The sequence below is a fragment of the Botrytis cinerea genome, chromosome 6, assembly GCF_000143535.2.
Source record: "Botrytis cinerea B05.10 chromosome 6, complete sequence".
Classification (NCBI taxonomy): Eukaryota; Fungi; Ascomycota; class Leotiomycetes; order Helotiales; family Sclerotiniaceae; genus Botrytis; species Botrytis cinerea.
In genome coordinates, this window is record NC_037315.1 from 1,989,702 (window position 1) to 2,011,831 (window position 22,130).

The following is a 22,130-nucleotide window of genomic DNA, read 5'->3' on the forward strand; positions in this document are numbered from 1 at the left end:
ATCATATGCAATGTGATTTAATTTCCCAAGAACGAAAATCTTACTGGAATCTTGTGCACTGGCCAAGAAAAAAGCATTCATTATTGCAACGTGAAGCAATTATCCTGACGCTCCATCACAGATGTCATCACAAGATGTACATCCACATAACCTCTATGCCCACATTATGAGTATTTGGAATGTCCCCTGTTGATGTGACTTGTAGTCGGCGAGGTGACAACATGCCAATCTCCAGTTGCTCGGAACCTAGTCACCATTAACCCTGGGAACACATCGCCGTTCCCCTTTATGTATTCCCACTTCTTTGAGATCTCTATACTCACGACTCCAACCAAAATAAATTGATATGCTGGCTTTCCACATGGGTATGGAGAATGAATACCCACACTGCATATGGAGTACTGGATATGCATGTACACATCAACCTATGCATGTACACATCAATCCAGTACCACGAAATTGGTATGAAAAGTAAATGACAACATTCAAAACCTCACTACCTGTCTCGTAGTCACGAGGTTGTATCACTGTTAGTCCAATACCAAAGACACACACACACTTCGGCGCAATGCTCGGTGCAACAGCCATTAAGCTCAAAGACATCCCCTCTGAAATCCACCCGCCTTCCCAGAAGAGACCGATCGACACCTACCTCTCCCGATGTGGCAATCATCAACAGGAACAGGAGATGAGACATTACTCTTTCCTTTTTTCCTACCCCTGCTACGTGCCCAAAGGAAGCCTCCAACAAGGTTTCCGGAAATATGGGGAAAGCTAACTCAACCGCACGGCTGAAGCCACGAGTCGCTCAGCCGCCCAAACGACTAAGGACAAAACGACTCGTGGCTAACCTCTTCGCACGTCCCCCTTCCTGCGCACCCTCAACCACCACAACAAAAGGGGAAAAATAAAATCATTCCTTCCCAAGCCCGCGCTCCACTTGGAGGGTTTGCGAGTTGTGAAAGCCGGTTTAGAGAAAAATCATGAAACATAAAATCTTAACTTGGGTCTTGGGTGCAAGGATGCATTCACAATTTGGGCGGGGGGGCTAGGTGGGAAATGGGAAGAAGCTGAGACCCCCAAGGGCGCCCACTCTTCGGCATTTGGGTTTTTGGGATTGAAAATGGGGACGCTATGGTAATGCCATCGAAGCAGCTAAGCAAATGAGTTGAATGGCAGGAAAGGAGAATTTCAGAGACAATAAACAACGGGGCGACGATAACAGGCATTTGGCAAAGAGGACTGGGTTAGGTCGATTCCAACCCCAGGCAAAGGGCCAGGGTGTTGTTGATCTTCATAAGTTCGTAGAACTACTCGGCGTTGGCGTTGGCGTTGGTTGAGAACATGGGCCAGGCACAAAAGGGAAATTGTGGTGATGGCTCATGGCATTTCGGAGATAATGTGTCGCTGTAATGATTACCACCAGGATAACGCCAATCCATTAGATTGACAATGGCACCTGGGTGCAGGAGAATGTATGTGACGGGGGGATGCATGATCTGGTGATCCTCAGCATGCGCTCTCCCAAGAGAGTAGGATGCTGGCACTGGGAGGTTTTCAAGATGGCGCTGCTTCCTGCACCATATCGAAACACCCTGGGAGAAGAGGGAGGTTGGGTGAGATAGTACAGTATAGCACCATCTTGGATCCAAAACCAATGTACGATATCGTCTCAACTACCGTGCCGTGCCGTGTGTAGATGGAACTCTCGATCACATATGCACTGCAATCGTATGTATCTGTAGGACACCAGGAGAAAAATCCCCGGCATACCAGCCAAGACTCGTTTGAACGAGGCGTAATTTGCGTATTGCCCAATTGGGACTGAGGCGCCTGTCTTAATTCCGTCTGTTATCGGAATTGAGAGAACCATTTGCTATTTATCACAGATTGGGAAATTGGAAGGATGTGAGAATGCTAGCTGGCTAGCCAACAGGTTTGATTTGATTGATCGATCCAGAGTAGTGGTTCGGCCTTTATTCATGTCGACGATTCGATTGTACCATCCACCCCACTCCCACCTATTCATTAGATTGCCAGTATTGAAACAAGCCACGCCTGGATTTATCTATTATTGTACCAATCATCAATAATGCATACACAGCACCAACCCATCTCCCCTCCCCTCCCCATTTTCAATGCGAGCCCCATCAGATTCGCCATCGTGACTCGCCCGCCCCCATCCATCTCGTCCGCCAACTTCCCGCTCTTCAAACGCCTCACTTTCGGCTTCCACAGATCCGTCCCCGGACTCGTTCGTGGCATGGGCCAGGGCTCTTTCGATGCTGATAGTGGCCGTTTCTAATCAACAACAAAGATTACAGTCATTGCGGCTAATGCAACATCCGCTAGTTAGTATTGATGAGTGAGCGAGTCATGGACAATGAGGTGGAAGAAGCTAGCGCGAGAAAAATCCTCTGGCTTGTCACGCTTGTTATATTGGCATGTACCCCCGCATACCGTGGCTTACATAACGATTCGAGCACTCACTCGACAATTTCGAGGAGCGCGAAGCAAAAAGGATGAATCTCAATCTCAATCTCGACCCGACTCGACTCGACTCGAACAATGAAACATTCACCATGCTGCAATTCCATGCAAACTATCTAAAGTTCCAAAACTAAAATCGTGTTCGAAAGTTCTACGTGGTGCTGTCTTGAATTCGTGGTGTGGGAAGTAGTCCGTATCGAACTCACGGCACACAAAATTTCGCTTCCCGAACAATCTAGTGCATCATTAGTCTTCCACGCTACAAGCCCGCGGCCATGTCTCCCCAAAACTTCACCACTGACCAGTAGAAGTAATACTTAGGGTTTCTGCACGTACATTCCATACCGAACACCTGCATCTGCAAGCGTGCAGCGTACAACAGGAAGGAGATTCCTCTCCCTCTCCCTCTCATTGGCTGCGGTAACAGCACGAGGTTTGTGGAGAAAAAGGCGGTCAAGTTATGCTTTTTCACCACTCAGGTCCTGTTCTCCCTAGTGGATGCATGGGGCTTTCGATGATAGTGAATGAATGCATGCATTGCGTATACAGATGTATAATGACTGTATCTGTAGAAACAGATCACATCACATCACATCACATTTTACGTACCCGGCGACATGAATAAGAAGCACAGTCACACGGTAACAATTTCATCCCATATCCACGTCGTCTTGGACCCCCTCCCCCCCCCCCATACCGCGAAGTACAAATAAAGTAGCATTTGAGGCTTGCCCTCTCTCGATTGTGGCTTGCTGACTTGCTGCGTATTCCATGCGCTAAAACCGGGATTGTTGTCGATCCGGGCGGCAGTCCAGTAGCAGAATCTCTAATACGGTACGCACATACCGTTTGGATCTCGTGAAAGAGGAGAATTGGGAAGAAAAGATTGGTGAGAAAAGGAATGGCGGAAGAGCAAATCGGAAGCGCAGGATTTGATTGAATACAATAGCGTGGAGTAAGTGATTAGCTGCGTCGAGTGGAATCGTTCCCCCACAAATGTATACGTGTGAATTTGCGCACGGCAGATGGGATACAGATCCATCACATTTCATATTTTGGGTCGAGAAAGTAGAGGGTAGAATGTAGAATATTGATTGATTTTTTGACATCATGTCTGTCCCGACTCGTGATCAAAGTGTCGAAAATCCACACTTTACGAGGCGAAGAGACACTCGACGCCCCCTCATCCTTTGCCTCGGTGTAATCTTCGGTCTTGCATTTACCGAGTCAGTGATATCGCCGACCAAACGGTTTTATGTATTATTATCCCGTTTGAATAATACTACGTGTGATATGGCTGAGATGAATCGTTTGCCGTTACAAATCGTTGCGATAATTAGTGAGTTCGACATTTTTCCTGATACAAGCAAGATCCAAGGTCCCCATTCCAAGTGGCCAGCCAAAGAATGCGGAAGGGCAGAGCCGTCTCAGTTGCCTACCTATGCTTCATATTTCAGATCGCATCGACTCCTGTACACGTTGGCAGGCCGTGAACAATGAGGCGCGGTTGTCGGCTGGCATGGACACAGGGAGAGGAGGGACTTTCTTGATGGGCTGGCAGGGAATTCTCTACATACTTTCCTTCATGACACTCGAGGGACCAAAAAGAAAGAAAACAATCGAATTGAGATTAATGTCCCAAAATAGGGTTTGCACACATCGCCATTCTGCAAACGTCTTATCCAATAAGTGTTCAAATGGAAAACTTTATACCTACCCTGTCAGATTTCTCCATACCCTCTCCCATCGTGATCTTCGTCCCGCCTTGCCGGATGGGAAGGCTTATTGCAACCTTATGATCCCAAGAAAGTCCTCAGTATTTTGGGTTTAGGTTTGAGGGTTGATTCAGAAGAACGATAGATAGAATTAGTAGACTTACCTTCCTTGGTCGTCAGCCTCATTATTGACAGGACGGTATGCGTTAGGAAAATATCGCGGCCCGAATTTCAATTGGCAGCAGTCGAAGCAGAGAGGACGTGAGAGCCCAAAGGAAGCAGATGGTCATGGTAGCACAATGATGACATCGTGGTTGCAGATGTTGGTATTGGATCTCGATACCAAGTTTTGGTCCAAAGCACATTCTTGTGGTTAATCCTATCCCATTTCCCCACACACACGCCAACATCATCCTTCCGTAAACCGTGCCTTTTTTTGACAATTAAAACGACGGTGCGTTGAACTGGTGATGCGATCCTAACATCGCTGGTACAGTGGCAAAAAAAAAACCCGCCATTTTCGTGCGTGGTGAGAGGGAGGCTTCTTTCCATTTCCCTATCGATCAATTGAATCAAAGCAAACGCTTGCCCTAACCATAAGATGAAATTGCCAAGCGTACTCATCGACAACTAGTCTTGGTCTCAGTGGCTTGCTTGATGGTGGCTTTTTATTTATATCTGAGGTGACTGGGATTGGAGATTGAAAATGTTTACTTCTTCTTGCCCTTACTCGTATTCTCCCATTCTTAGTTTCATGAGGAGCCCAAAAGAATTCGAGAGGGAAAATTCGAGTACCCCTTCATCGTCACCTCGTTTAATTGTCGCCATGATAGCATAACTGAACAACCCTCATTTTCTTCCGTCATCACCGATCGCTTCTGATTTGCTATTCCCTTTAGCAATCATTCAAGATTCGTGAGGAATGATGGCGTTCCCATTGTTTCGTGCTTGGACAAGCTTATTGGCGCCACCTACTGCAGAGACAACTTCTTTCCCCGAACCCCGGCAAGATATGACGATTTCGGGGTCCATCTGATCCTCCTGCGCGCATTGAGCATAGAGCCAAGTGGAAGCTAAAGCAAGCCTCAGCAAGGAGGTGTTAGGCCCAGTACACCGTACTGTGAAATGACGGTTGGATCGATCCGTTGAAGGAATCACAGATTCATGAAAAGTTAGTGCAGGTTTGAAAGAGGGTCACGAAATAAAATGATATCAAGTGGATTGGGATGGAGTAACTTGAAAAGGAGAACTTTCATTTGCTACTCATTTCATTCGTTCGAGAGTCAAAATGCCGTCATTTCGAAGGAAAAATGTGTGTCTCCATATTTATCCATTTATCCATTTTTACAGTTTCTAAAAAAGAAACCCAGTGAAATTAGATCTCAAATAATAATGGAGTCCCACGAGATTGTCGAGATGTTTGGCGACAAATGGAGAGGACATGATGATATCTAAACAAGGTATAGGGAAATTGAGTTGTGTGATTTAAATCTTCCGGTTTCGCAGATTAGAGATGTGTGTATGTATGGAGTAATGTAACCTTGGAGAGGGATTTCGTGACCAATGGCCAATGACAGAATTATATGAGCGTTGTTTGGAAATGTTTAGCATTGTTTTCACTCCACAATGTGAGTTTCTTCACTCCCTCGCTCCCTCCCTAGTACCTAGTCGCTACCTTTTCTCTCACAGGTTGGTGTGAACAGACAATCTTTTCCGCCCGTGCCTGCAACTAATAATATCTGGGTAATTTTAAGTACCGTGTTTGAGATTGATTGTACAGTACCGGACCGTTCTTCATTTGCAGGCAGGCCAGCAACGCAACCTTGAATGGACAGGAAAATCAGAAAAAGAAGATGTGTGAGTCTTCTCCACGCGTAGCTCACCTGTGTTCTATTCTGAAAACGCAATCTAGCTGGATGGAGATGCGTGTAACCTAGCAACTGGAATCTCAAGTCTCGAAATTCAAACACATGTAACACAGAATCTTCCACACCCCACAATTCGAAAGATGGATATCTGTTAGTGTTGCAGAGTGGTGGTTGAGTTGACTGGAACTTGGAATTAACCACACTGCACTTCAGGTCGGATTCGAGGGCCAAGGCATCTTGAGATCTAATCAGTTGGCTGGTGTTGGTCATGCCCCTTCGTCCTGTACCACTGCCAGCAAATAGCAGCACCAATGTTATCACTGAATCGTATATGTAATATGTACAATGATGACAGTTTTTGCCCAAGAATGATCAATCAAATTAAGACCATCGTGAACCTCGATATTACACCTTCCACAATGCTACGGTTATCCCAGTCGCAGAGGGCTTGCAGGTGTCCCAAACCCCATTTATTCATCCGTTTGACGGAAGTGGCTGTCAGCGGTTTGTGCTGTTGCTCCCATTTTTATATTGCACCTCATCATGGTTTTCTGCGAGAAAGGGATCAAAGTGGTACACCTGTTAGGGGGAGGTGGGTGGAGCACGCTACACACAATGCTGGGCGTAAAAATCCCTACCGTAACCTGAATGGTCAAGGCCAGAGTAATAATGATAATAATGATAATGCTAGGTTTATTTATTTATTTCCCTTTCTCTTCTGCACGAATGCGGTCGAGAGGGCGTTTGGACAATTGGGAAGCATTTTGAGTCCCGTCACTCAAGCCAAGCGCATATCATCGGTGACATGTGTGCGGAAGCCAGGCCAGCGGATGAAAAGGCATGAAAACACACAACACACAGCACGCAGCACGCAGTTCACAGTTCATAGTTCATAGTTCATAGTCACCGTCCGTAGTACACAGCAATTGAACGCAATGGAGGTTGAATGACTAATAGAACTCGAGTCAATGAGGGAGGGCCAGGAAAGGAAAGCAAAGGAAAACCAAGATCTAAGACTTGCATTACAATTGATCTGATTTGAGACTGGACTACCTGCTCTCCCTACCCAGCATTTCATTACCCATTTTCATGATTCAGCTTTATCTAATTGGCAGTCAGTAGTCGCAAGTAGCAGTCGTGGTATGTATGTGTGTATGTGTGTATGTAATAGGTAGGTCGGCATACGTGCCAGGATACGGCTCTCAATTTCTCGTATTGCCTTGGCCTATGTAAGTAACACTTTTGCACGCTACTCGACGAAGCTACAGTGCACGCTATTACGCATTCCCAAGTCACACAACGTTAACATCTCAATAGACTGCTCCTCGTCCAGCATGCAAAAGAAAGCAGACGCCGGTATGGCCTGGCACGGAATCCTATTGAGTTTGCTCGCACTGACTACGGTGTTCTTTTGGGATTCGATAGACCCCACGCCGCGCAGGGAGACTATGGGAGAGACAGCCCTCTTGAGACGCTCGACGTGAGACTCTTGAGACTTCGTGAGACTTTCGAGAAGGACTAGGGGAGGGCGAGGGAGGGACGAGGTGTGTGTGCAAGCGTGAGAGAGGCATTAGAGAGAGACTCGGCGCCCGATCGGGACTAGGCCCATTAAATGTTTGACTTTAGCCAGCGCCCCCACATGATTTGATACAACACTGCTCCCGGGAATAAATCAGCCATGGGCGGAGGCGAATCGTGGTGGCCTTCGCGGGATTAAGGAAGAAGAAAGGTCATGGATGGTGGATGTGGATGAATAATGAATAATGAATAGTGAATAATGAACAATGAACAATGAATAGCGCGCCCGGGGTGTCTCTCGCGCACCAGGATTGCGTACATGGGTCAGATATGCTCCGTAGCACCCATCCCTGCGCATACTTACATCATGAATAAGTGGGGCTGCTCAGAGAACTACTGCACTCGGTGTAAACGAAAAACTCGAACTTTAACCCAGAAGTCAAGGGAAGTGAGGTCAGGGAAGGGAAAGGAAGAGAAAGAGGAGTGAGGGCAGGAAAAGAAAGGAAAAGAAAAGACAGAAGAAAAAAAAAAGTGTCCTTTAGAGTTTTCCGCTTCTACAACCTGCCCTTACCTACTCGATTGCGTTAATCCAAACTTTATTAATAGCTTCCTTCCATTTTCAATTCATGATTTTCGTCCTCATAAAAAAGGGTTCGTTCTTCTCTATCAAACATAAAATCCCCCCTGGCCTGCGAGGTGATCATCCAGAAATCTTTCCTCTTCCTTCCATCCAACCCCAGTTATTTATCATTTCCAAGTCATAATCTTGAATTGCCAGCCTGCCCTCTCGCCTGCGTTGGGGCATGTAACTTTGCAGACATCGTTCCCAATTTCAGCCCTTTCTCTTCCTCCGATCATCGCCTCTTTCAATCGTCGACTGCCGGCTCTGAGTCTGAGGGAAGTCATAAACCCAGAGAGAGCAGCACGCCAGCAGCCCGTCAATAACTCGTTCACATTCAATATTCCCAATCCATATCAGTCAATATCCATATCCACACCCACACCCGCACCCATACTCCTGGGCCTATCCAGACCAAACGCCCGCAATATCACTGCCTCATTCGAATTGACGTCTTCCCCACGTATACACCAGTAGTAGATCAAGAGGACTGCCGAAGATCTGACAGTTGCTCTGACTCTCGAAACTTGTCAAGTGGGACTTGTCTGATGAGCTTAATCTAACAAAGAGAGGGAAGAAGAAAAAAAAGGAACACAGACACTACTTGACCCGCTCACCGCAACTACCCTACGATATTGTTAGCTCCTCTCTCTCTCTCCACATCGACTAGCAGAAAAAACACACACGCACACATACACAGAGAGTGCAAGACCAAGTATCAAGTACCCAGGCGGAACATAAAAAGAACAAGGGCAGGTAACTTGCGTCGATCATTTCTGAAGAGATTCAAGTGCAACTTGGGCCCCGCTCTTATTCAACACCCCTCCTACATCCAAGTAACCAGCATCCTCGACCAGACGAATTCTCCAATTATCGAACGCCTTGACTAGTCGTTCTCTGCTCTCCAAAAGAAACTACTCATCTCAACACCACTCAAGGATTACCCCACCCAACCATCATCCTTGATTGTCCCTTCCCTCCATCCTTAAGCTTTCTCTTCACCCAGACTGAAGCACATAAAGAACGCTGATCCCACCCGTTGGCACTTCACTACACTCTACTGATCGACTCTTCCTTACCTCGAGAACTCTTTCTTTATCAACACTAAAACACGACCATTACACGGGATCTCACATCGGATCTACGCTTTATTGATACTGCACCACCTACCCTTCTACACACAACAAATATACCATCCACACGCGCGCCATTGTTTACTTGAGAGAGTATTGGAAACTTTGTATTTTTATACGTCCACCAAAGATGACAATGACAATGGACCGACAATCGCCTTTTGACAGTGGTATGCATTACAACCACAACTTGCCATACTCGAATACAGCTTCGGTATCATTCATCCAACCGAATTGGGGCGCACCAACGTCGGCTCCTCACGCAAGTTCCAGCATTTACACGCCGACTTTGGGGCTCGAAGGTATTGAAAGGCAGCAGCAGCAGCAGCAGAGTGCACGCATAAGTAGCCATGTATCAGCAGGACCGTATAGCGTGCCAGTTACTGCGGCATCAGCAGGTAACCTCTTTTCGGAATTCTCTGGAGTGGAACAGGATTTACTCACCAATCAACAAGATATGATGAGCCCTACTCGTGCTTTACCACCTGGATATGGGAGCGACGTCGGGTATAACAACGCACCATCGCCTGCTCACACTGCCTATACGTCCGCGCCATCTCCATTTGATGGCGCTGGCTATGCGCCGGCACCCATTCCATCCGCAGTCCGAGCATATTCCGTTCAGCAACAAGATAACTCCAGACGACTCTCACAACCGTCAGTATCCTCCAATTCATTCTTCGATGCCCCAGCCGATGCCCCGCGGTCCCATCGTCAGAATTCCCTTATTGACTTTCATAACAGAGGATTGCCAAACAATGATAATGCCAGCTATCTCCGAGACCCAACCATGGACGGCGCAAGAGATATGCTCGCCATGAGTCAAAACACCACACCAAGAAACATTTTTGGCCCGGCACGAATTGGACGAGGATCAGCCGATTCATACGGTTTCCCATCAACACACTCAAACCATTCGTCGATTTCTTCATCATCAAACAGCTACCCATACTACGGCGGCTCTGTCGATTCCTCAATGTCCGAATACTCGAACGGTTCTGACATGGAATCGGTATCAGCGAGAACCTTACCTCCACCCGGCAGTATTCTTGGCGGAGGAAACACACCTTTACCTCCTCAATCCATGATGGGCTCATTCAGCTCGAAAGTATCGACCAGCACACAAAAGAAGCACAAGTGCAAGGTTTGCGACAAGAGATTTACCAGACCAAGTTCTTTACAAACACACATGTACAGTCACACTGGGGAGAAGCGTAAGTTATTCACATTCGACAGCAAATGCGAGTCACCTCAACTAACTGAAAAATAGCATTTCCTTGCGACGTCGAAGGTTGCGGCAGACATTTCTCCGTTGTATCAAACTTACGAAGACACAAGAAAGTCCACAAGGGCGACGCCAAATCGGAAGCTGGATCCGATGACCATCACTCAGATGAATAAATTCTACGTCTTTTAACTTGTACACTACTTATTATACATGTTACGCTTTGTTCATATTACCAATTTTTACGACAATAGACGACCAAAAAGATGCTTGGTCAACAGAAATTCTCGGACGCAAATTTTTGTTTGTTCTTTAATGCTACAAGGCATTTCAATACCCTTTTCCTTTTTGCAGTGGTATTAGCGATTGAAACGTCTACATCTTGATTATCAATCTGCGACTTCAAATCGAGAGTCCTTTTTTATATATACGATGCGGACAGGATTGCAGCCACGAAAACTTATATTCACTTCTAATTCGATCACTACCTGGTTCTCTTTTTCTTCTTGTTTTGAGGAATCAAGACATCAGAGTTACATTTGGGATTTTCGGGGCCAACATCTGCGCTATTCGGGACGGGAGCAAAGATTTGACATGTGCTTTTAATGGATGGCGTTGAAAAGGTTTTCATCTTTGGCGGCATGTATCTTGCCAGGGGCATTGCGGTGGGAATTTGATTTGGCACGTTTCAATGTGTAACTTGAGCGTGCCGTGTATTGTTGTACTATTAGTTTGTTTCTCTTTATTTTTCTTCGTTCATTCGTTCAGACATACCCATTTTTGAATCGCGATTATCGGGACAGGGGAATTAGGAAGGATGGATGGATGGTTGGATTTGGGAGTGGCAATGGAATTGGATTAGATGGATGGGGTGAACAGAGCGTTGGAATACCTTGAGTCGGATTGGTATTGACCTGTCAGGATGAGGTCAGGTTTATACACATACCGTCGCTACGATTATAGAAATTAATATTACGAATAAAATATCATAAACTTTAATATTTTACATTTGGTGTACTCGAGTGGCAATTTTGCAAAGAATGTGTGTGGGATGGAATGAATAAACCAATGCGATGAAGGGGATTTTACCATATGTTGGTATGTATGTTGGTATCAGCGGATGATCATCACACATACATACATCAAGCGGGAGATGCACCTCAATTGAGGATAGAGAATTTTCCATATCCTTTGGCAAGATTACGATTACGATTGCGATGTAAAATGCATGGGCGTGGATATAAGCATACATGCACTTTTGATATATATCCATCTGTCTGATTGTTTGTTTGTCTGTCCAACTGTCTGTCTGTCTGTCTATCCTAGGTCGGGTTAGGAGGAGGGTGATCATTGTGCTTTATTGATATTAATATTAATATTGGTATTGATATTCTCATGTGTATATATGTATATATGTATATATGTGTGTGTGTGTATATATGTATTCACACGTGGATTCCTTTATGCTTATTTATGCTTATTTATACTTATTTATACTTATTTATACTTATTTATGCTTATTTATTTATTTATTTATTTATTTATTTATTTATTTATTTACCTCGATTCGACTTGATTCGACTTGACTTGACTTGACTGGACTGGACTTGACTGGACTGGAGCCTGCCATGTGCCATGTGCCATGTGCCATGGTGAGAGAGAGTTCAGAGAGAGAGAGATCGTCGAAAGATCTTCTTCGGATATCAAATATCGGGTGGGTGAACTTTCGTTTGGGGGTCGGGGGTCCTTGGTCCTTGGTCCTTGGGGTGGTTGGGGATGGGATGGGATGGGATGGGTTGGGTTGGGTTTATTGGGAGGATTGGTTGGATTTGGATTTGGATTTGGATTTGGATTTGGATTTGGATTTGGATTTGGATTTGGATTTGGATTTGGATTTCTGTATATGTTTATGTGTGTATGTGTATATATAGAGAGAGAGAGAGAGAGAGAGAGAGAGAGAGAGAGAGAGAGAGAGAGAGAGAACTATATATGTTTTGGATAGGGGGGGGAGATGGAGAGGATATATGTGTGTGTGTGTGTGTGTGTGTGTATGCGTATATATATATATGAGGTTTCTTTCCTGTGGTTGTATTAGAGTGTAATTCTATAATTCTATAGTAGGATTGTGAGGTTGTGATGTGAGGTTGTATGTATATTTAGTGTTTATAATCTTGTAATGCTCTCTCTAGTTGTGATTATTATTTTTTATGTGTGTATATATGATTTAAATTTGTATATATATATGTAAGATGTGAGATATGAGATATGAGATAACTATGCGATGTTGGAGATTTTTTCTTTCTTTCTTTCTTGTATTTGGTATTTGGTCAGGATAGATAGATAGAGTGTGTATGTATGTATGTATATATGTATATACTTTCTATAATATTCGCTATGTAGTATATATTTATTTATTTGTTTGTTTGTTTGTTTGTTTATTCGAGAGATAGGTAGGTGTTTCTCTTTCGTACTCGATATAATACCATATAATAATACAACACAACACAACACCGTCTCTCGAATCAAAAAAATAATTAAAATAAAAAAAATCCATGACGCAAACACGCATGAATGTATAAACCCCCCCCCCTGAAATTCTGAAATTCTGAAACGCAAACGATTTGTGGGAGGTGTAGAGACGGCTTGTGAGTGGTGGAGGGAGGGTTCGGGTGGGTGGTGAGGATGAGAATGAGGATGAGGATGGGGAAGGGTGTAGTGGGGGGATGGGATGGGATGGGATGGGATGGTCATTTTTGTGGTTTTTTTTTTTTTTTTTGGTTGTGGTATGGGTATGGATGATTGGATGGATGGATGGATGGATGGATGAGGGGAATGAGGGGAGGGGGACACAGCCTCGTTGGTTTGGGTTTAGGCTGTTGGGTTTAGGCTGTTGGGTTGGTGATGGGGGTGCTGGGTGCTGGGGGAGTGCTGGATGCATGCTGAAGGGATGAATGGAGGTAGTGAGTGAGAGGAGAGAAGAAATTCAAGATTGAAATTTGATGGATGGGGTTGCATTGGTAGGTATGATGAGAGTAGGGTATGTAGATGCACATACATTAAGGATAGAATTATAAGCTTCTTTTACATGTCATATTGTATTTATTATAAAGGAGAAGATTTCGCTACTGTAGAGTATATAGATGTGTATGTATGTTATGTATACCTAGGTAGGTATATCTAAACAGATATATATATATATATGTATAACATATAAAATCTACTCACACAAACAAAATACACAAGTGAGGTACCTACCAAAAGTATACGACAATATATTATGCTAACGGATATCCAGTCTTTACCGCCATTTCGACTTCGAAATTATCCAGGCTCGCCAGTATCACACAAAGTCTTGGTTTATTGTTTGGCCTGTCTCGTGACGACGACTGATTGCAGATAGATAGATAGATGAAGAGAATGAGAGATGCTATCTATGTCCATCCGTACCGTACCGTACCTCGATACCATCCTTCATCCATCGCAATCAAATGACCATTTGCAATTTGCAATTTGCAATTTGCAGGATGGTACATGTCAAATGTACACCTCAGCGCGATTAATTAATCTGGAATTGGGCTTGGGGATACGTGATGGATGTAGGTACATGTAATGTGTATGTGGGTGTGGATGTGGATGGATGGAATGTATCAGATAAGATGTTGGTTCTGTGTTATAGGGACCCTGTCCTGTCTGGTGAACAATAATATATCTAGTCTAGGTAGTTCGGCACCCGGTATAAACACGAAACCGGCCCGTTATCGTTGATATATTACTGGAGATGGGGACGCAGAGGTCAAGGGAGAGGCAGGTAGGCGGGCTCCTTGAGGTGCGTGAGTAATGTTAGATTGATTAATTAGATGAGGATGGGTGCAAAGTAGAAAGTATAAAGTCGAGCGTCGAGAGTAGAGGGCGTCGTCGGTAGGAGGTACGGGATAGAGAGATACTCCGACGGGTAAATGAATGGGGATCACGATCATGATCATGAAACATCGTGTGTAGATTTGGGTGCTTGTTATCGATTGACTGATCGATACTTGGCGTTGATGAGGGATTTTATATATTGTCTGTCTGTCTGTCTATGTTGTATGCATGATATGTGATATACCGATGTATATTATGTACATACACATATTACAATCCATACTCGCAGTGAACACCTAGACCGTAATCACCAGGTAGATATCTGGACATCTGATTTGAGAATGGACATGAAAACAACGATGATCACAAATGAGCCCGAGAGAATTCGACCGAGACGTGGAGAGTTGGAGAAGAACACCACTCCTTCTCCATTTATTTTGCGAGGGAAAAGATAAAAATGGAGAAGATCGAGATGTCAGTTTGAAGTTATCCCTCCACGTGTCTAGAACGTGAACTCTTTCTTGAATTCCGATCGATGCCTGAGATGAGAGGTGTGGACGACGAGAGATGCCAGTGGGAGTGGGAATGGGAATGGGAATGGGGGCATGTCACTGTGAGGTTCCCATTTGCAGAATGGTGATACTCCCATTCGCGAGTGGAGATGGGAGACTGGAAGCTGCCGGTTCGGTGTGGAAAATATGCATTGTGTGTGTGTCTGTCTACCATGTGTGATGCACGAGAGACATTCATCATCATGTCATGTATGAAGGGATCACTTTATTTGGAAGATCCGCAAGGGAAGAATGTTCATTCTCCACTGAGCATGTTTTTTTCTTCTCTTTCTCTCTCTCTCTCTCTCTCCCCCTCCTCTCTCTCATCATCGTTTGAAACTTTGAGTTTGAGTTTGAGGTGAGTGCATGGTGTGCGCGCGTGTCTGCTCCATAGAAATTGAGTTGTACCGAGACGTTAATATATTACATCTTCGATCTTCACTCGCCAGAGGATACCGACATGATATCGAAGGGTAGAGACTCGGTGACTGGGTGGGTAGGTAGATAGATAGATGTCGAAGGCAACATGCAAGCGCTGTATCCGCCATCAATGGTCAGCCAGTCCATCATCTAATAATCTACGGAGTCCTCTCCGTCGATTTCATCTCCTAAACATTATCCACCAAGTCCCCCCCCCCCCCCCAATGTGAAAATTCGCGCTCAAATCAGCGTTTTATCTCCTCAATCGCACTCATAATCTCTAATCCATCATCCCATCATCCATCATCCATAACCCAACACCCTCACAATGGGGTCCAAAAACGATAAGAACCCACCGTCAAATGATTTCAACGGCAGTTATCCCCATTCGCTCCAATATCTGAGACATATGACATCAATGGCTTGACATCTAAATTGAAATCCCCTCAACTCAACGATTTTTTCATTTACTTTGTACGCAAAGAGTTACCTCGTACGCAGAGTGGAGCGGGATACCCATGCCCGCCAAGCCCTATCTGCGGTGTAGCAGATGCATTTTTTTGATTCAGGGTCTTGTCTTGGGGAGGGACGGTTGGCTTGGGAACATTGGGAATCCGCACGCGCTTTTTGCATGGACGATGGACGCTTCGCACGACTGGGCGAATGGGAATGCGAGGAGAGGACATGGAGGTGGGTATTACTACAACAGGACAATTCGGGGGAAGGAACGGATTACTGTTTTTGGTATATCTTTTGGTGGGGAGAGAAGAACCTTGACTCTTGAAGAAGATATTTTGAGATATTTTGGGATGTGGATGGATGTGGGTTGGAGAGAATGGAGCGGTACATACGGTACCTGTTGTTCTTTCTCCCCTGCATCGTGTCTGCTGGAAGATTGTGCCAGGGCAAGAGACAGACAGCACGCCCATGGTTTGATCTCAAACGATTTGTTCCTGAGGGAGAAAAGCTGGGAATGAGGAATGGGGATGGAGCATCCACGACGTCATTGTGGCCCAATCGACATGTCGCTGTCGTATTCACTCTATTTTGTAGCCTGTACTCGTAGGTCGGTATGGAATATACGGACGGGGTGGATGTTGATATCAGGTACAGCTTTCGTATTACGCACACAGAGTCACAGAGCCACAGAGTCACCGAGTCACAGAGTCACAGACAGTAGTTTGGTGGCGAATAGCCCGAGTTGTGTATCTGCTTCGTAATGCATGTTTTTCCTTACTATTCATTCCTCGGTAGCTATTTCCCTCTATCCTATCAGCGTGGAGACGAAAGCAGGGACTCGGATTACCTAATTCCTCAACACATCTTTTTACATCTATTACATCTATTACATCTATTACATCTATTACATCTATTACATTTTAACATTAGTCCTTTTTTACTTTTTTCTTGTTTTATTACTCCATCGCCCCAAAAGACACGCAACCAGGGTTCGTTCTCAAACTAGGCAAGTCGGTTTTAAAATGAAGGAAAGATAGGGGAAATGTCTAAGATCATGCCTTCGAGAAGAACACATAGAACGATAAACGAGATTGGAAGATTGTCACTTCTTTTTTCTTTTTCGGGGCCGGTTGCGTGCGTGTGCTGTTTGATAAACGCTTGCTAGGTAGCAGGTAGGTTTGTTTGATGAACGCGAGGATGGGAGATAGCCTACTTTGCTGGGATAGGATCGACGGCGGAGCGGACAGGGCGAGACATTAAAGAATGTAGGGGTTCATTTCCTTATTTTTTGGAGGGGGGGGGCTTCCAGGGTGCGAAAAGATTGAATTATGGGTATGGATGTGTATCTGTGTGTGTTTGGTTTATTTATATCTACAAACTAGATACATGCTCCCGGAAGAATCATTTCCACTCTTTGCGTGCAAATCCCCAAGAGAATCATCGGTCCTTAGCGCGATATCTCAATATCGATACCCTGAGGATCTTGATCACGAAGAGGGAAATAGGGGGTCCTGAAAGAAAAAAAATAACGCGCCCGGTAACGGCGTCAGGTACCGTAAAACTTACTTGGGTGTTTCAATCTAATCTCCTGCTTGCGATGATCATGTTCGTTTGAGCTTGTTTGTACATACATCCTCACAGACATGTACGCGTACATGGGAGTTTGCAAATGCGATGATGCAATCGAATGGACTGGGAGTTTGTACGGGACGTCCATACGCACCTTCTGGAATGGGTATGGCATGGTAAGGGATGGGATGGGATGGGATGGGATGGGATGGGATGGGATGGGATGGGATGGGATGGGATGGGATGGGATGGAATGATGAACATGACTTGCGCACCAAGTACCTAGGTGGGAGAAATGCAATGGTGAGAAAGGGGGAACATATCCGGGCATAGCGCGGAATGCAAGTGTATTCCTACGTCTTTTGCTATCTATCATATCGGAGCGTGGCATATCATTTCTTGTTGGTAAAAGGAATCTGTCACGCAGCACTGCTTCTGCAGTGCACTCTGCAATCTGCAGTATCACCAGACAGACATTGTGATTCGAATGTACGTTTTTCATCGCGATGTACATGCATACATATGTACATATGTACGTACATAAATGATGTGAAAAATCCATGCATGACGTTGAATATGCCATCTCGAGAGCACCGCGTAGTACAGGGCGTATTTCTCCACGATACATGCATGGAATGCTACACCACGCAACGAAGTTGTGATGTGGGATGCTGATGCAGTGCTTCGAGATGACGTCTTGGATATGTGGTGTAGCGTTTGTGTTGTCGATGCTCATGTGCTACCTACCTGCCTACCTACCTCCCTACCTCCCTATCGCGTAAAGGATCCGCGATGTAGAAGTGCGCATGCGTGGTGCGTGGCTAGGATCTTCTCTTCTCTTCTCTTCTCTTCTCTTCTCTTCTCTTCTCTTGGGAGTTGAATGGCTAGTATTGCGATTTTGGATTGTGTGTATGTATGTATGTATGTATGTATTGACGGCTGTTTTGGTAGCTGTGCAGATGGATGATCTGGGAGTGGGTTGTATCGTTATTGAATGGTGGGTGATAGATGGGGTAATCTTGTAGTTGTATTGGGAAACATGGGAATTGTAGATGCGGAATGATAGGATAGGTAGTGGTTTTATTAGGTACTTGGGGATATCAAATATATGATTGTATTTTTTATGTTTTATTTTATTTTATATAGATGTTGATATGGATATGGATATTGATATTACTATCTTCACATTCATATACTGCTACGCGATGAATCAGTACCTTCACAATATATACCTACCTACTAACCGAGTGGGATTGTGTAATGTAAATGCTTGTTAGTGAACAGGAATCATCAGGGTGTAGAGAGAATAATAAGACTGGAATATTTTAGATGCTATTCAATACAATACAATACAATACAATGAATGCCCTTGTGTCTCGAGTTTTCACATTCGTCTTTTGTTGTTGTAGTGTAGGTAGTCGCAAAGAATAATCTCAATCTCAATCCTTATCTCCTCTCAACTCATCTCCTCTCCTCTCCGCACATTCACTAGTCTAGCCACCGCATGACATTCTATTATCCAGTCTTGAATACTACTGATTCACCCTATGTTTTCAATCCTAGTAGCTTCCCAGAGTGGGAAAATATCTCTCTGTTCGTATACTTCCCCCAGCGTCTGGTTATACATACATAGCATGATCATGATCTCTCTTCTCCCTGCCTAGCACCCTAGAATGATCATACGGATCTTTCTCTATTCTCTATTCTCTATTCTCTATTCTCTATTCTCTATTCTCTATTCTCTATTCTCTATTCTCTATTCTCTATTCTCTATTCTCTATTCCCTATTCTCTATTCTTTATTTTTCATTGCTCATATACTCTACAAACGAGCACCTAGAAACGAGACTCAAAACACGAATAGCAGGGAATAGAAATACGATCAAGTGATAGGAAGCATAGAATAGCTAGTCAGCTATCCCCGAATGCTGCACTCACAGAGGAGAGAGGAGATCAATCCGTATCTTACATAGAAAACTGGTATGGAGGAGAATAAGAATAAGCTGGCGAATGAGAAGGTTTAAGGATTGATGAAGTGGGTTGGTTTTTCAAGTTCTTAGATATTGGATATTAGATACACCATGTATGGTTAATCAGTCCCCATGCTTTTTATTTCTGAAATCGGGGGGAAAGGTAAACTGATCTGCTAGTTTGCAAGCGAAGTGGAATCCGTCAAAGTCCAGCGCACTGGAATATTGTGACCACGATTATCTGGATTTACAAAATGCGCCCATATACTGGTAGTTTGATATCAAACATAACAGGTATCTTCGGTTTTCAGTCATGCGCCACTTGTCTATTCCTCTTCGTACTCCCTGCTGTTTCGCGCATGTGGATATCTCTTTAAGCAGAATGCAATTTGGCATTTGGGACCTACCATCGCAGGCGCTACGTCATCTGTGTGCTTCTCATTCTCATACATACATACAGACAGCTAGCTACTTGGGTATCTGTACATAGAAATCAAGTGTGCTTCTCCCACTTTCCTTCTTGTTTCGAGCGAGCTCATAGTAAAAAAGAAGAATTTTTAATAATAAAAAAACCCCTCCTCCTTGAGTCGAGTCTGTGTTGTAAATAATGTGGATTGAATCATCTTACTTGATGTTCGAATTCGTAAATAGATCGAATCGAATATTTGACTTGAATTCTCTACCTGTCTGTCTATCTGTCTATTGATATATCTATCCATCGATTCCATCCCATTCTCTTCTCTTCTCTTATTATGGTATCATTACTTTATATCCAACGAAATTCATGCAACTGAATGTATTCATATTTCCCTCCTACTTTCCTCCCAAGCTCTGGGAGAAATTACACAATGCTATTGGTTTTTCTTCCTCCTTCTTTCCATCCTTCGGAAAACAAACTGTTGATTCCCTCCTCTTATCATATAGAAGATTGCTCAAGTATTTCAAGTGTACAGAAACGCATCAGATAATATGAACACATGAATTCTCAATTCTTCTTTCCCTTTCCTTTCCTTTCCTTTCCTTTCCTTTCCTTTCCTTTCCTTTCCTTTCCTTTCCTTTCCTTTCCTTTCCTTTCCTTTCCTTTCCTTTCCTTTCCTTTCCTTCCCTTTCTTCTGGCTAGCTTGAATTCACTAAGTCTCGTCGTCTTTCGGTTATCCTTTCTCCTACTCTTCTCTTCTAGAGATTAGACGGCTTTTTCTTCTTCTTAAATTAAGGGGGAAGGGGAAAGAAGAGAGGGGAAATTTTAAATGCGCTGGTGTTAGAGACCGCTATTCTCGCTGATAGACTCTCAAATTCCTAATTCATATATATGCATTTAGCAAAATTATATAGCATCAAATTTAACTTATAGGCTGACTAGTTGAGCCCGAATCACCCATTCTGAGTTTTTATCGAGTATCTAATACTCACTCATTCATAATCTCAACTTTTAATTTCACCCGTCTAGAGATCTTGATACTTCCTCTAGACCTTTACGGATGACTCGCGAGGTAGCGATCACTCGGACATCGGTTCAGATATCTAGACTCTAGAGATCTCATTATGATATTTGATATTTAATATTCATGGTATTAAGAAGGAATTGAAGGATAGGTAATCATTACTCGAGACAGAATTAAAAGATCGAGAGTTCGCGTTCCGATTCGGTAAAGTAATTGTTTAGTATACAAATCTGAATTGGGTGATCACTATATAATGCGTATATAATATCCAAGACTGTTTCAGAGAATAAAATTCAAATAGCATATACTCCTCCTCTTTAATCTATCTATCTAGGTATTCTAATACAGTTGCAAACTTTGAGGAATTATCAGAGATATCATGTGGGTTTAAAATTTCAATATAATCTGAGGTAGGAAGGATAAAGGAACTTGGATTTATAATAGTAGAATATCTTCTCACCTTCTCATTTGACTATCCATGTATCTAGAATTATATCCCAAACTATTATTGCTGGTTTGAGAAGGATATGGAAGACGTAGCACCTATGTATTGTAGGTTCTAATTGCCTATATTGTATTCTGTCTAAAGAGCTAGTCTCTTTCGCATTCGCTTAGGGTTTTACTAGAGTAGCCATTCGAATTGAAGTCATTCACTGCGTTCACACAATTATCCACATCTTTATTTCCATCTCCATCTCCGTCTCCCACGCATCTGTTTATTCAAATTCCAAATCTTCCCTTCTTATACACAATCTTTATCTCTCTATCGAAAACCCAACTCTATAGAACAAATCAAATCCTAACTCTCTACTCTTCTTTCTCTCTGCATTCATCTAAAATTATGAAGTACATTCTACCACTCAGGTAGCAGCAGTAAAGCAATACAATTTCAGATTTCGTATAGAGTATAGATTTTTTTATCTATAAATCTAACTTTACCTTTTCTCTAAGTACAAGCCTTTGGAGAACTCTATATATATGCAGACAATGACACTTTTTCTCTCTCTCTCCCTCTCATACAAAATATAACTAGAGAAAAGATATACACACTACATACTTGTAAATTTACACTCATATAATAATAATACTATTTACATCTTCCCCTATCCCATCTCTACATTACCACAAAACCTCACATTTACAATCTAAAGCGTGATACTAAATTACATATAGAAAATTAACCAGTGTAAATATCCTCTCGTTCCCTATTAACTATCAAACTTCCACTCCTGTCCACTTCACAAACTCACGCTTAGTCCCGACTGCGCCCGCAAACTACCACTAAAGACAA

At 43.6% G+C, this 22,130-nt stretch overlaps 1 protein-coding gene across 4 annotated transcripts; it reads left to right on the forward strand.

Moving 5' to 3' along the window:
* The first annotated feature begins 7,989 nt into the window (after positions 1-7,989).
* On the forward strand, positions 7,990-11,576 carry BCIN_06g05800 (hypothetical protein). 4 transcript variants are annotated; one of them, XM_024693635.1, is made up of 4 exons: positions 7,990-9,741; positions 9,799-10,000; positions 10,088-10,557; positions 10,614-11,576. In XM_024693635.1, the coding sequence occupies exons 1-4, from the start codon at positions 9,474-9,476 to the stop codon at positions 10,742-10,744; spliced, it is 1,071 nt and encodes a 356-aa protein (XP_024549420.1). In that variant the 5' UTR covers positions 7,990-9,473; the 3' UTR covers positions 10,745-11,576. The 4 variants fall into 4 exon arrangements, with proteins under 4 accessions (XP_024549420.1, XP_001559045.1, XP_024549421.1 ...); XM_001558995.2 differs by having other exon boundaries at positions 7,990-10,000; XM_024693634.1 differs by having other exon boundaries at positions 9,799-10,557.
* Positions 11,577-22,130: the final 10,554 nt, after the last annotated feature.

Coding starts and splice junctions, on each gene's coding strand:
- BCIN_06g05800 (XM_024693636.1), top strand. CDS start 9,474: ATGACAATGACAATGGACCGACAATCGCCTTTTGACAGTGGTATGCAT. Junction 10,558..10,613: donor CAGTCACACTGGGGAGAAGC/GTAAGTTATTCA, acceptor ACTGAAAAATAG/CATTTCCTTGCGACGTCGAA.